Raw genomic sequence first — 16,900 nt, forward strand, 5'->3', positions numbered from 1 at the left:
ATTCTGACAGTGATGTGAGTGGTGTTTTTCCATTACAGTAACCACAATGTATTCAGGAATGTAAGGAGGGAGTTTGCTATCAATCTACAACCAGATCATCATATTGTGAGTACTTTCTTCAGATTATAACTCTTAATACACTGACCAATTATTCTGTAGCTTGCAGTAGAACAAATTAATAATGCTAATACTTAACAATGGAAACCAAAACTGCTAATGTTCAACAACTTGCGAAAATAGTTTTCATTTCAGTTGCGAAGTTTAACAAATAACTTTATTATGTTTCAGCATCTTAGATACTTGTACTAAATAGCTCTTATCAGTTTTCGAGTTAATATATTTCAAGCATCAACTTTAAATAAATTCACGCGTACCAATACGACTTGTATTTTGTCTCGCTTTTATTTCTGCTACTAGAGAATGCGTGTAGCAGACAGGGTGCCACGTGCTGTGAGCCACGTTCGGCAACAGCGCCGTCTGCCCGCCGGAACTGTCAGCACCAATCACTCGTGTCATGGACTATAAGTGATCAACTGGCTATCTAACATATTGTTTGTACAACTGTACATGGCGAATCAGAATGTAAAGTTTCAGTTGGGGTAGCTGTTACCCTTCTCAACCGTGGCACATATGAATGTTACTTTCAATAAACCTGTTAGGTGAATATCAAATATCACACAAGAGATACTGTAAAATATAACAAATATATTTTATTCTCACACAGCCACTTCTATACAAAATATTTCTACAAAATAATTTTATTTACAGACAATGCACAAATATACAACAAACAAACAGACAAGCACACAGATGCACATACAGACATCGGCACTCATAACACAGTCTTGGAGTGTCATACATGGTCACTGATTGAATGTATGTAGGCATATTGGTATCTTTGGAGGAGTGAAGCACTTGTATCATGCATTTGATACAGTCACATGAAATATGCCACAAATTCTCTGCTCAACATTTACATTTTATGCAGATGCATTTGTAATTTATAAATACAAGAACAGGCCACAGGTTGTGCACTGCATTAGTTTCCATTTCTTCATCAGCGTACTGCCACACCATTGATTGTGACCACTGGACTTGTCCTGTCTCTTCCAATAGGAGTAGATTCGTAATGACTGCGACGTCCAGTAACTTCATAGGGAGCATCGTACAAGTTTTCATGCTCGTGCATGTTCTCATAAACACCATTGTGGGGTGGCATGCCGTAACTGCTGCCTCCGTTTAAAGTTGCATAAGACATGACTGCAGCATTCTGATTTTCTTTACGAAGAGCACCTTCAATGTTTTCAGTATCTTTCACTGGAGTTGCCTTACGTCTGAAAATCAAATCAGATTTACATCTTTGATTATGAGTAAACATTTATTTGATAAAATAAAGTCTTGAACACTAGAATACAAAACAATAATTCAGTTTTTTTACTCTATATGTGGCATTATTTGTATCTGAGTGTGAGGACTGTCTTAGAACAAGAAAAACTGTGTATATGGAAGGGAAAAGTGATACGTAGCCTGAAAATTTGTAAACTGTGTTACAGATGAGAGCTCTACAGCAATGTAGTATACATCAGACAAGTATTTATAAGAATTTTTTAACAAATTGCACTTTCATCCTTCAATAAATTGCTGTCTGTCATTGTGCTTTCCCAAGACTAAACTGATGTGATTGTTCCGCATCACATATCTATGCATGTTTTCTTCTCAGTTCTGATATTGATTGACTGACCTGAATTGGCTCATTAACTGTGTAATCAGAGGTACTATTGTTAACATAAAAAAAACATGGGTCCATATTGGAGCTGGCTAATAATCACTGCACCAATTTATCTTGTCAAGATCTGACTGGATGTCACTTCAATATTCCCAGAATACCACACTAATTTGATTTGGGTTCTATTTCTTTTAAAGGTCATTTTCCATATCTTTATGTAGAGGCATCTTCCGTCTACTATATGCATGACGTTGTCACATGAACACCCAAAATCTATTATCAATTACACTTACAGAAAATTTTTAGTAATTAAGAGGTGAAAGGGAAATAGTGGTTATCATTTTTCTTTTTTTGAATTATGAAACCTTATTGACTAATGAAGTATTGACACCTGACATAAATTAATATGCAAGTGCATCTGGCAGAATAAATGGTACTTTGTACATTAAAATTGATTAAATTAATAAGTGGCAGACTGTAGTAGTAAGAAAAAATACATAGTGGTAAATGTTGAAAAAAAGACAAGTGACTGAGTGAAAACTATTATAAAAATCAATAAATGTTGTCTGCCAGACATTATAATACAAATAGTATAAATAAGCTCTACAAATTCTTTAAAAATCATTTCACTAAATGCAATCGGAAATTCTATGAATATGATAAACAATAGTATGTGAAGCTCACTCGTTGAGAATTAGCTGTTCTGTCATAATAAATAATACCTGCAAAAGAGGTCTGTAGTTGTGCGTAACTCTGATGTAGTAAGACTTTTTCAGTGATCAAATTTATTTTACACTGTATTACAAAATTTATGAGCAATTGTAATTATTTTTGAAGAAAGGAAGAAATTAAATACTTACAACCGGAGGTAGATTAGACCCAGAATTATGAGCAATATTATAACAACTCCGGCTGCTGCTCCAACAATCACTCCCATGTCCGTTGATTCATTTTCTTCTGCTATGTTCACTGAAAGAAAATTAAATAACACATCAGCAATAAAAAACATTCTGGCTTGCCTTTTTCATTCATTCTGTGGTTACAAATATGGTAATAAATAGAAACATCATAAATTTAATGTCTGGATGAGAAGACAATCTAGAAAACAATGATGAAGTTACATAAATATTGGTCTATTAACAAAATAATTTGATTGTCGCAAGGTAGATGTGGGAGTAAATAGGCAGAACTTGAGCGCTTGAGCATATTCTAAATCTGAATATAATAAATTTCTTTCTGGCTGTAAATCGCCACTGATTTAGAAAGCATCACTTGTGCGAAACTCAGCTTGCCCTTTTCTCACAAGATATTTTACTAACCATGGGTGAAGGGCAGTTGGCAGACTCCATATTCATAGATTTATGGAAAATGTTTGACACAGTGCCCCACTGCAGCATTTTAATGTAAGTCCGAGCATAGGGAATATGGGAGAGGCTTAAAGACATCTTAAGTAATGGAACCAAACATGTTGTCTTGAACTGTGAGTTTTTATAGGAGACAAGGGTATCATCAGCAGTGCCCTATGGAAGCAATTCCACTTTTGTTCTCTATATGTATAAATGATCTGATGTATAATACAATATTAGTCACATAGATTAAATATCTAGATGTAATGTTGCACAGTGATACAAAGTGGAATGAGCACCTAAGGTTGGTAGTAGCAAAGGTGACTGTCCGACTTTGGTTTAGTGGGAGGATTTTACGAAAGAAGAGCTCATCTCAAAGGAGACTGTATATAAAACACTAGAATGACCCATTCTTGAGTACTACTTCAGTGCCTTGGCTCCCCATCAGGCCATTAAGGGAAGACTTAAACACAGTTCAGTGATGTGATGTTAGATAGGTTAACGTTAGGTCCAATCAAAACACAAATATTATGGAAATGCTTCGTGAACTCAAATGGAAATCCCTGGGCACACAAGAGGGATGGTACTCTATCTGTTAACAGAAGTTGACAAAATGGTCACTGCTGAAGTAAGCTGTTCAATCAGGCCAGTACCATGGTGTCCATAATGACTAAACCTGATGAAACTGCACTTAATGACTGCATATACGGAAACTGCTCCAAACATGTTGCCAGTCGTGGAGTAAACAAGTAATACACGAAACCGATCCAAGTAACATAAATATGATTTTATTCATAAATCTCTGAACAATATAAGAAATAAGCCTGTCGTTACTCCATGTGTAACAAGAAAAAATAATTGTACAGAAGGTGCAATATAAGTAATACACAGAACAACTGATGACTGTGGTAAAAACTAAAAGAACATAGTGAGAGTGAGACAGTGCTGCTCTGTACGTATGTAGGTGTGAGTCACTGGTAGACAGCACGTGGAGACCAAGCTGTGTGCATGCTTCCTACAGGCAGCCTATAGTGGCTGGCTTGCCCACGCTGATACAGTTGGCAGTTGATTTACATGCACATGCGCAATGACACTACACTTGGCGCACTCACACTCACGTGCACTAGCAGCAGGATACAGCACTGAGATACAGCCCCAGATCTACGATACTGGGACAAAAACTTGATAGTGGCCCTCCACCTCCAAGAATTTGAGATAGAACATGAAAAATTAAAAAAAAAATTGGTTTTTCAAAAATACATTCATTTAGTACTCCACATCTTTCTGGAAAGTTTGATGTATAAAACATACACGTTTGAGGAAATTTAAGAGATGTTATTTGGTTTTAAGTGTGCCAAAGTGCAGTGCCGCACCTCTTCACACAGTATTCTTCTATCGCACATCACTTTATTTCGCTCTGTGGAATTCCAACATGTGTATTTTGTAAAGGAAAGTGGAAATTTAAATGTCCTGTGGTATCTCTCCTGCTCCCAGTCAGCCAGTTTGACATCCTACCCCCCTTAAAAAAAACTCACAATGAATACTGGCTTGGATTACTTGTGACTGGGAGAATAAGAACTCTTCAGAAAATTTGCACTCTTTGTTGCCTATTAGCTAATAACTTTCTCTTTTGTGTGACATAAAATTAAATATACGAAACATAAAAGCAGGAAAGATAAGAGACAAGCAAGACAGTACACATTTCTTCAGTCATTAGGTCCCAGCATTTTTTTTTTCCTGTCCAATTTTCGTACAGCTTTACACGCTGTGCTTTCCTTTCTGTGAAAAAATCTATGAACTCATCAAATATTTTACTACATGAAAAATCAAAAATGTCATTGTCTACTACCGAAAAATCTGTTAATGTGAATAGTACCCAAGGCTGGTGAGGTTTCTCGATTTGATTACATCTATTTTCTCACTGTCTGCTAGATAAAATGAAATAGGCCTTTCTAATATTGCAGCAATTGTAATATATGTCAAATAAGCGAGACTGTTTTGGTGCATATGTCAAATAAGCGAGACTGTTTTGGTGCAAATTGTCATTTTTATCTAACTCATATATACAAATGGTATGACAGAATATAATTAATGAAGTACCAATATCAAAAGTCTATTACGCCTACTACAAGCAAAAAGTTTTATGTAGTGAAATAGTTTCACATTTCATTTATATGCTCCATTTTCTCAAGTAGGAGTTCAAAAAGTAGTAGTAATTTGATATTTTTACATAAATTTGGAATTGTCATATTCTTCCTTATAATTTGTTTGATGACCCAGTTTCTTCTCATTCATTGTTCTAACAAAAAATCTTGTCATCACTAATTTTGTAACTATCCCTGCCATTATCAAAACTTATTCCCCAGTTAACTTTGCTAACACAGCTAGAACCACTGGTTCACTTGTCCTGCATTTATTCTCCGCACAACGTGTTTTCCACACTATTCCGAGAATAGATTTAAGCGGCTGCTAACCAGGGACTGTACAACTGGCCATTAAGAGTGTAGCAATCCGGCAAAAATTCTCCATCAGACTTTCATTTTTTTTAATACACTGAGAAGATAATACACAATCTTTCTTACCTGTTATTCCTGTTCCTCATTTACTTCCACTCTGTTAGTACAAATCTATTGATTTCGCTTTGATTATAACATCATTTATCATTTGCGCACCTAATCAACCACATAAACAAACAGAGATTTTCATTCACCGTTTGGCTCAGTTCATATAGCCAAGTCTTCTTTGTCTGCAGGAAAGTTATTTATTTCTTGATTTCTCTGGCACACACATCACGTACACTATACATGCATTCAAAAATCAACTTACGGTTCCTTCAGATATCAACTAAGAATGTGTTCACAAATGTTAAAAAATTAACAAGGATGTGTTTCAATATCATATGAACAACCGATAGATCAACATACATTTGATGCTACACACTTTGTGAAAAAAGGTTTTTTTCTTCAAGAATATGAATTTGGCACTCCCTGATAATTGCCACCTGGAGCAGATACCCCAGTTTACCCAACACCCTACATCCCTGTCTGCTGAGATAAAGTGAACGCATCCAGAAAGTATATCTGTAATAGTTGAGAACTGTGTACTACAGTCTAATTAAAATTATTTTTAGCTGACAGCTGTTGTGGCACTTTTGTAGTGGTACGCAACAGATATCAGCTGTTTTTAATCATGACTAGCTTAAACAAGGAGCAGGTTGCTTGTGAAGGAAGAGTATGTTGCTGTTTGCTGCAACAGGTGACATTCAAAAAGATATCAGCAGGACCTGACTGAATTACTCATCTACATCACTCTGGTCAAACAATGAATGTGAACTGATACTTTGTTGTACACACTGGCAGACAGATAATTTTCATGTGGAACTGAGAGCTCTAGTACAGTTTCAAGGTGTAAAGTGGCCATATAGTAAGTAAATTTAATGATGTTATAGTCGTGGACAGGTACCTGGAAACTTGCACTCTGAAGATACTTCTTATCCAAGTTGAAACTCCATAAGGCATTCTCAGAAGACTAATTTCAAGAACGACTGCCTTGAGAACGAGGTGCCAAGTTTCTACTCATGGTCTGTCGGTGTCTTAACTTGTCACAAGTCTTTGGAACTTGAACTAGATTCATAGTTTATAGATGATATTTGTAATGTAGGATGATAAGTTACTATTTATCGGATGGAAGCATTATTTTGTAAGAGATTTAAGAGAAGTAGAAGGGGGGTTGAAACTGCAGTGTCTGGAAAAGTAATTGACGTAATGAATGGTTTTAAGGGGAACATATTTCATACCTAGAAACAGGGATCAAAAGAACAAGGAATTAAATAAAGTGGTTTGTTACAGCATACCTTCACATCTAGGTTCTTCACCAGACCAAGACCCATCTTCCATACACTTGCGAAGATATGGCCCAATACGTGAATAATGCTCAATACAGTGGTACTCAGCAGCACTATTGTAAGTGGTTGTGTGGTTTACTATTATTACACGGCCATTTTCAATAGTTCCTGGATGTTTGCAGTCCACAGCTGTAACATAAACATGGCAATCATTTCTGTAAGTAACTAAACAAATCATGGTAATCTTTACTCCCAATCTGCAAAAGAAAATTTGTCAAATGTGATATAAATAAAAAGAAGTATTTTCATACATAATTTTTTGCATGGAGTGCATAATACCATAATCTGATACTTGACAGCAATGTTCTACATATCAGTCCATTATGTGTTACAGAAAAGTATGACACTGATGTCTTACAGTAAAATCAAATCAAGGGCATTTTCATATCTTTCTTTCTCAGTGTGAGGAGAATAGTGTCATGAATTATTTTTAGTATTGTTTTCAGCTGCTTCTGTCAGCATGTTGGTGTACAATATGACTTATCGGACATCCCTCATTTTGAATACTGGTTGTAGTATTGTCATTACTTGGAATTACTGGAAATATTTAAGATGTCACAGGAATGCTTAAGGATGTTACAAAGCTAATTACAGCTTTTGGAAACATACCTGGCCGAGGAAAAAAGGTGTTGCATTACTTATTGAAATCCACTCGCATTACATGCCACATGCCTAGCTGCAGCATCAGTACAAATAATACCTGAATATGACAAAAGTCACTCATAGGACACATCCTGAGTCATCAAGGAATCATAAATTTGGTAATGAAGGGAAGTGCATGGAGCGTAAAAGTTATAGATGGGAGACCAAGACTTGTCTTCAGAAAGCAGGGTTAAATGAATGTAGTTGCAGAGTTATGCAGACATGAAAAGGCTTCTACAGGATAGACTAGTGTGGATTACTGCATCAATCCATTCTTCAGACTGAAGACCACACCACCACCACCACCACCACCACCACCACCACCACCAGCAGCGACAACAACAACAATTATTGCAATAAGTGTAAATTTGAAAGTTGAGTTACAGTGCTGAACATGTTGTTTCCACTCATGTTTTTTCTTACACTGGGTGGTTATTTTATGTCATGCCATTATTTATATTCATCATAGTGTTTTCCATTATTCTATTACTTTATGACAAAAAATATAACCAAATCATGATATCTTACGTGTGCAAGTGGGCATTTTTCCTGACCAGGTTCCTTTACTTTGACAAACTCTTGTGGCATTTCCATCCATATACTGTCCTTTGGGGCATGAATAGCGTGCAATTCCACCTATACTGTGTGTGTGCACCTTCACAGTTACCACTCCGTCTGTTTCAGGCTCACTGCACAATACCTCTGAAATTGTAAGAATGAGGTATGAACATAAAAATGTACATGTAAATAACAAGGTGGTGGTGTGTTGCAGACAGGCACAATGAAGCATGCAACCCCCAACCCCCACCCCCCTCCCTGCCCCTGCCCCCGCCCCCTGCACATACACAGATATATTCACGAAAGAACAATTCACTCACATGATTACTTTCTCCAGCCGCTTGGGCCTATTGTTATTATATCCTGGATGTTTCATTGCTTCATGAGAAAAAACGTGACATAAACATGAAATACTGTGTAAAATAAGGAAAAGGCAACCACTCAACTGTAGCAGATCAATACATGGAGCACAGTAACACAAAAGAAAACTGCATTCACACTAGCTTTCAACCACTAGCTCTTTTCCCAGCAATAATACACACACTCATGTACAGAACCACACAGAGACCCAAATGCACACTCCTGGGGCCATGGGAGAGTATGTTTGTGTGTCTGTATAGTTGTATGTGTGAATGTGTCAACTATTGCTGGAAAAAGAGCTAGTGCTTGAAAGCTATTGTGAATGCTGTTTTCTGTTATTTGTTACCGTGCTCCACACATCAGTCTGCCAAAGGTGAGTGGTTGTCATTCCATTATTTGCATATTGCTCGATCCAGGAATTTCTATTATAGTTATGTTATGCAATAAATAGGCTATCTTTAATGTTCACATTGACACTTACAAAATTATGTAGTAGGAAATAATGTGTCATCTCAAAGCATTATTGTGTATAGTTTTTAACAACCAAATTATTGAATTTTCTTGTTATTATATTCACAATACTAACAAATGAATTATCATTTTAAATAAGGAAGCATGAGAAAAAGGTTTCACATACACACAATGACATGTCATGAATGCATGGCCATTGATAACAATAATTTTCATACTTTACATTATTGCCTAAATATGTAATTTAAGTGTTTAAATACTGTGGTATGATTTCACATACTAGTGAAAGAAACCTACTTTTACTCACTGTGTCATTCTGCAGAAATTAAACCAACAAAGTAAATCATTTGGAAGTATTATAATTTGCATAGTTATTTCTATGCCTACCGTGAAATCATGTTATACACTGCTGTAAATTTTCATCTCTTTGACGCAAAGAAAATTAATGACTAGGGTATTTCATGGGATATACACATCCATTGCAAGTTCAATTAATGAACTACATGTTCCAGTCTGTTGAGACTGAACTGAATGGATGAGAAGACAAATCTTGTAGATACCATTTTTGAAATAATGGTATGACTAATCATTTTAAGGAAGAGATCAGGTGAGAATACATACAGAGTTGATGGAGCTATTAATATTTGAATTGAATTGAATTGCTTCTGAGTGTGTTAGGTTTTTAAGGTGATACTTACCTTTGCATTTTGGTGTTTCAGAACTCCATGTTCCATTTCCAAGACAGTGTCTTCTACCATGACCATCAAGTTCATAATTGGTGTCACACTCATACAAAATAGTAGCACCATAATATGTTGCATTGGAACTCAGAGTGTACCTTCCATGTGCAACTGCTTCGGGTTCTCCACAGTTCACATCTTTAAGAAAAAGTTAATTTTAGACATCTATAGACATCCAATGGTTACTCAAAACATATGCCACCTTGCAGGGTCAAATTACACATAGTAAAGTTTAGCTAATTTGATCAGCTGACATAAAATATAAGTAATGAATAAAATTTTCTGTCTTTTGCACAATAAATGAAGAGCTAAAAAGAGGTAATAATACACTCAAATATGAAAATGTGGGCATCAATCAAGATATTATCATCAGCATAGCAAAAGGTTTTGTTTCCTGAGGTAGACACAAACTTCAGAAGAACTTATCAAGCACTGTAAAGGGCACTAAGGATATTCTGGTGAGACATGAATCTTGACTTTTCCCAAGCATGTCCAAAGTTTTAATTTGTTGATGGTAGGGAACTTAATTAGAGTAAGGTTTGCTGTTTCAGAAATTATTTTCAGGGGAAATTGTCAGGAAATGCTGGAAGGAGAAAATTCTTGGAATACTTGTGGACCATGCTTTTGGGGGAGAAGAGGAGAAATCCTTTGGAACTGTGTCTGAAACAGTTCTAGGATGGGTTTAATCAAACTATATTGTTTGTGAGTTGGAGTTGGGTGTGGATTGGTATTTTCAATAGTGTGAAAGTGAGGTTGGCAGCACTACTACTGTAGACTCTTTGGTGAACTGAGTGATGTGAATTTTACTGTGTCTGAGTGTTTGGACGTGTGGTTTACAAATGTGAAATAAAATGTAAAATACAGATAAGTGCAATTGTTTCTTTCAGCCTAAAACTATCATAAATCTAACAACTGTGACCTTTGGAATGTGATTAATGCTTTTGTTAGCCCTGGCTGGGAGACTGCTGTGAATGGCATCCTGAAAAATGAGGTGAAACTGGGTCTGTCAGGTATAAGGGTGGTTTGCTGAAGGCAGTATTGGATGGTCATTGCAGAAGAAGAGGAGAGGTACTTTTAAAAGCACAAAAAATGTCCATGGATGAAATCTGAATTACCTGCCATGATACACAGGAGCCAGACACATTACGGGGTGATCAGATGTACTCATAAAACTAAAGAATGCTTGTAATTATGAGTCTAGTAGAAGAATTAACATCTTTTGACACTTAGCATGAGGATGTACTCTGTAAAACCAAGCCAGAAAACTGTGCCACATTATTCATAGTAAAGGCACTTCATTTCATGATCTGGAGTCAAGAGTGGTAAGAAGTATACAAGTGTCAGCAGTTGTAATATAATGCATTTGTAATTCAGTGGCATAGATAATGGTCTAGTAGGCAACTGCCTGCTGACAAGGTTTGGTTCTGATCTGGCTTAGTGCAATTTTTTTGGCATTGTTAATTTATTTAATCAGTAGAAATCACAAAATAAATGGAATGAACAGTTTATGGTTATTATTAAGATACTTTCAGCTGTCTAAAGAGCAAAGCATTTAGCTTCTTTACTAGTTAATATCCTGTCCAAAGGCCTTCAACTTGAATTACTATCTGGAACCTGTGAGCAAGTGAGTCTATGAAGTGTGTAATAATCTCTCATTTTCTGTCAACTCCTCCCTTCATGGTATGGGGTCAGACTAGTTTTCTCACATGGTCAGGTTTGTATCTGCCCATATGTTTTCAGTAAGGATTAGGTTTGGTGCAGGATGGGACTAATATAGAATAAAAATGTTAGTGTGTTCTACAAACCACTCCTGCACCATAACTGACGTTTATATAGGAGACTGATCCTACTGGAAACAGATTACTCTGTCAGCATATAGCTGTCAAACAGATGGTACCATAATATTAATCAGAATATGGGTATACTGGGCAGCATCAAGTCAACCATTAATCCTCTGAAGCATTCCAAGTCCACAGAAGCATATCCAGCCCCAAGCTGCTACAGAGACATGGCTACATCACAGAGCATCTCCTTGACAGCCACACTTTTGCTAAGTAATCCAGCCTCACTGAATCATATTCACTGACCTGGGAAATGCAGCAGTATGTTTCAATTGCACTGTGTTTAAAAAAGGATTTTCCCATGGTGTACTGACATGTTCATTACCGTGGACAGGTGTTATTACACCTCAGTCCAGTTCCAACAAGCCGAATGCATTTTCCAGTATCTTGATAATGTTATATCCATTATCATACAGGGTACCCAGGAACACCCTACTGTGTCCTGGCATCTGATGCCGTCAAATTCCCTTCCTCCATAAGAGCAATGATGCAATCATGAATAGCCTGTTGATGACGATGCATGGCATATGACTAATGGGATTTGATGGGAAGGGATGTGGTGCAGGTATTTGACCTTGCTAACAGTCTATTATCACATAACATTAATGAAGTTATGTGAATATTTCTCACATATTACGTCAAATATAAAAATTTAATTTTTTAACTCCAGGGCAGTCATTCTCCACCAAAAGTAACTCTCTTTAACCTACATCCAAAATTCCATTGCATCTTCTGTGAGAAATTAACTGCACATTCCAAAATGTATTTCATACAATACAGTAGAAGACTTCACAGCTTTCAGCCAGTAAGGCCTTCATCAAAAATAGACAACAGACACACACTCTCAAGCAAATGCAACACACACACACACACACACACACACACACACACACACACACACACACACACAAACTCTCTCTCTCTCTCTCTCTCTCTCTCTCTCTCTCTCTCTGCAAGCAGTGTGGAGTGTGGCTTCAGTTGCCTGAGACTGCAGTCATGTGTCTGTGAGTTGCATTTGTGTGTGTGTGTGTGGGGGGGGGGGGGGGGGGGAGGGGCTATGCGTGTGTGTGTGTGTGTGTTGTCTATTTACGTTTGTTCCCGTATCCCTCCTGGCCTCAACCTTCGTTAGTCACTGTCCTCACCCATCCAGCCCCATCCCTGTTCCCATTCCAGCACTACACAGCCCTCATTCCACCATCACAGCCAGTCTTTTTACTTCTTTCTTTCCCACTACCCCGTCCCCCCTCCCCACCTTTCTCCACTGCCCTCTGTGCCGTGGGGTAGCCACGGGGTCTGAGGCAACTTGCCACGGTTTGCGTGGCTCCCCCCATCAGAGGTTTGAGTCCCCGCTCAGGCATGGGTGTGTGTGTGTGTGTTATCTCTAGTGTAAGTTAGTTTAAGTATTGTGTAAGCCTAGGGACCTATGACCTCAGCAGTTTGGTCCTATAGGAACTTACCTCAAATTTCCAATGTTTTCCTGCCCTCCATCTAACCTCCCGACTGCACTTAGCTGCCCTACCCTCTCTCACTCCCATCATGCACTGCTCGCACTGTGGCTTCAGTTTCCTGATACTGCAGTCGTGTGTGTGTGTGTGTGTGTGTGTGTGTGTGTGTGTGTGTGTGTGTGTGTGTGTGATCTATTTTTGATGAAGGGCTTACTGGCTGAAAGCTTTACTTGTGACAGTCTTTTTGTTGTGCCTATCTGAAAATCAACATCTCTGCTATGGGATTTGAACTTAAGATACTTCACATATAAAACCTGCACACTGTTTATTCAGCTACAGTGACAATTTACAAACTTATACCATCACTACAGATAATACCAGAATATTTTATTTGCAGAAAAGACTTTGAGCCTTCTTGGAAAATATAAAAAATATGGAGTGTTGTACTCAGTTCTCATAAGTGCTGTATCAGCCTTTGACTCTGGCTGTGATTTCTGCCAGCCAGTTTTTGTACTGTCAAGTCTCAAGTCTACATGACTACTAAAGTATTTGACTAACGTAGCTGATAGCTTCTGCAGGTGATGCGAGACATATTGTTCATGTCCACAATTACACTCAAGAAAAATGATTCTGAATGTGCTCAGAGTCTAGAGATGGAAGGTAAGGTATGTTAAATAGAACATGAGTTGTTGGGATTGGTATTACATACATAATGATAAGCCTGGAATTTATAAAGGAATTAGTGGAAAGAGGGTTTGCTGCTGAGAACTTTCAATGTCAGGCCTTTAGGGGCAGTTCAAGAATGATGAGCAAAAGAATATCAGACTGTACCTTGGCAATGATGAGAATGCTTTTGCAAAAGATAAATAGGTATTAACAAGAAACAAGTGTCAAATAAAGTAAGGAGTCCCTGTACACAGGAAAAAAGATAATGAGTACATACAGAAGGAATAATAACAGATGGTAAACAAGAAAAAATTGTCATTAAGCATGCTGTAAGGATTGAATAAAACAAATAAGACTAAAAAGAGGAAGAAGACTGCTTGCTAAAAAAGAAGGAAAAATGTCACCAAAACAAAGAGATAGTTGTCAGAGAGGAGATCATCAAACACAGAGCATAATCACTGCACAAAGAAAATGACCATTACCATAGTAAGAAAATTAATGATTGATATTAAACTATTAATAGGCAAAATGGGCAATTACAAAACTGGCGTAAGAAGTTGTGGAGTAGTTGAAAGCCATTTAAATGAACACATACGTTAATTAGAAGGAAAAAAGAGATCATTAATGGAAAAATAGTGCTGTAGGAAAGGTAAGAGACATTTATGATGAGAAAATGAGGCAACAGTTAAAATGGGCCAGATGAGAGGAAAGAGTGTCAGTTAACATGTAGGAGCCACATGAGAAGGAAATTCCGCTGTGAAAACTGTTAACATTATAGAGAGACAGAGTCCATTGGCAATACTTGCCTGCAGGAGATGTAAATTGTAGAACTATTTGCAGAATCTAAAACAGAACACAGCACTCATAACTTTAGATAAATAGGTCCCTTGATAAAGGAGGAAAGACAAATAGGTTGAGGAAAGGCGTGGAGGGTAGAGCACTCATACAACATGCTAAGCCATGTCCAGTTGTTGTTGTTGTTGTTGTTGTTGTGGTCTTCAGTCCTGAGACTGGTTTGATGCAGCTCTCCATGCTACTCTATCCTGTGCAAGTTGCTTCATCTCCCAGCACGTACTGCAGCCTACATCCTTCTGAATCTGCTTAGTGTATTCATCTCTTGGTCTCCCTCTACGATTTTTACCCTCCACATTGCCCTCCAATACTAAATTGGTGATCCCTTGATGCCTCAGAACATGTCCTACCAACTGATCCCTTCTTCTAGTCAAGTTGTGCCACAAACTCCTCTTCTCCCCAATTCTATTCAATACCTCCTCATTAGTTATGTGATCTACCCATTTAAACTTCAGCATTCTTCTGTAGCACCACATTTCGAAAGCTTCTATTCTCTTCTTGTCCAAACTATTTATTGTCCGTGTTTCACTTCCATACATGGCCACACTCCATACTAATACTTTCAGAAACGACTTCCTGACACTTAAATCTATACTCGATGTTAAGAAATTTCTTTTCTTCAGAAATGCTTTCCTTGCCATTGCCAGTCTACATTTTATATCTTCGACCATCATCAGTTATTTTGCTCCACAAATAGCAAAACTCCTTTACCACTTTAAGTGTCTCATTTCCTAACCTGATTCCCTCAGCATCACTCGTTATTGTCCAGTTATTGAGTAGAAATGGAAGGCCTATGTCAGTTCTGACACAAACATTAAATACCACTGTTTTAACTTTTCTTGCTCAAAATTTGAATTTGTTTCATGTAATTGTGGGAGATAAAAGTAGATAAAGGAATTATTTTTTGAGGGGCTTAGTTGCAAAAAGAAAGTCAATTAGCACAGCATGCACACACAATTATTAATGCGGCAACAAATTTTGCATTACGCTGGTATGAGAAAGAGAATTATATCAAATCCTTTTTAACGTACTGAGTGATAGTAAATACGTCAAAGCCTCCAGTGGCAACAGAGTGTAACAGATGAAAGACTGTGGGGCAACACCTTTGATATTATTTAGTAGTTAAGTCATTATCCTCTTAACGTTGTGTTCTTAAAATTTTAAAAAAATTACTAATTATAATAAAACTAACAGAAAATGCTGTTTGTCACTCATGCTTTACGTAAAGTCTCTATCAACAAAATTCAGTGCAAAAGAAGCAGTTAATGTAACTTTGCAATTCACAGTTGTTTTCTCAATATTCGTGCAAACTCTAAGATTAGCAAAGTGCAAAAAAGAATGTATGCATGTCTTCTCTTTTAATTTTGAAGTTAAGTAATAAATATGAGGAAAATATCTAAAAAAGCACATTAAACAATAGCAGTCCTTTACTGTTCATTATTTCACTCTCAGGTTAATTAGCAGTTATTTCCGCTACAGTCATATGCTTACCCTATTCTAGACTCTTCGTTCAAAATTATTGTTACTGTTAGGATACATTATGTACTTAATGATGCTAAGGTTGTGACCAAGTGTTATAATAACATGTAGAACTTAATTTTGATGTGTGAGATTTTGGATTCCTTAAGAAGTTAATGTATGTTACTTACAGAGACATTGTGGAACTTCACCACTCCACTGACCGCTCTCTTCACATGTACTTAAAGCTTCACCAACAACTTTATATCCCCTTTCACAACTATATTTCACAAGAGATCCAATTTTATAGGTAGCCACAGAAACGGCTGAATCCTGAGTTTTTATAAGTGTTCTGCCATACACTCGGTCATTTCCTGTTACTGATAATATGCTGTGAGGTGGAAGTACTGGCTCTGGACAGCGGATTTCTGGAAAAAGTGATTATGTTTTAATTAAATAAAAAAGATCAACAACACCAACACGCAAACTGTAATATATTGTGACCAAGGTAAATACTTGGTTCTCTCTCTCTCTCTCTCTCTCTCTCTCTCTCCCCCTCTCTCTGACAGATTGACAGTCTTTCCTTTTAACTCCATCTGGTAAGTCTCCCCTAACCTGGGGTTCTGGGTGACTTTTCTGAACTCCACCCCTTTCCCTAAACCTCTTCAGTCCTTTCCCTTCACCCCCTTCAACCCCTCCACCAGTGGAATGAACCACTGTCTCCAAAAACTTGCATATGTAAAACCTTTTTTTATATGAGTGTTCTCCTGCTGCCGCTTGGTGAGTAGATTTTTTATCTATCCAATTACATTATATTGTCAAAAATGAATTATTTTCATTCTTTAATTATATTTTGAATTTCTGTTTTATCTGACGGATTTGAATTTGGGA

The 16,900-nt window shown here is 37.2% G+C and overlaps 1 protein-coding gene across 1 annotated transcript in view; it reads right to left on the minus strand.

Moving 5' to 3' along the window:
• Positions 1-685: 685 nt before the first annotated feature.
• Positions 686-16,900, minus strand: part of LOC126481143 (sushi, von Willebrand factor type A, EGF and pentraxin domain-containing protein 1) — a 536,303-nt gene continuing 520,088 nt past the window's right edge. The window contains exons 15-20 of the mRNA XM_050104701.1: positions 16,201-16,437; positions 9,706-9,885; positions 8,147-8,320; positions 6,926-7,105; positions 2,587-2,695; positions 686-1,334 (exon numbers count right to left, since the gene is read on the minus strand). Coding sequence (XP_049960658.1) covers positions 1,058-1,334; positions 2,587-2,695; positions 6,926-7,105; positions 8,147-8,320; positions 9,706-9,885; positions 16,201-16,437 — 1,157 coding nt within the window. The 3' untranslated portion in view covers positions 686-1,057. The remainder of the gene's footprint in view (positions 1,335-2,586; positions 2,696-6,925; positions 7,106-8,146; positions 8,321-9,705; positions 9,886-16,200; positions 16,438-16,900) is intronic.

Source organism: Schistocerca serialis, chromosome 1 (genome assembly GCF_023864345.2).
Source record: "Schistocerca serialis cubense isolate TAMUIC-IGC-003099 chromosome 1, iqSchSeri2.2, whole genome shotgun sequence".
In the NCBI taxonomy this organism is placed as follows: Eukaryota; Metazoa; Arthropoda; class Insecta; order Orthoptera; family Acrididae; genus Schistocerca; species Schistocerca serialis.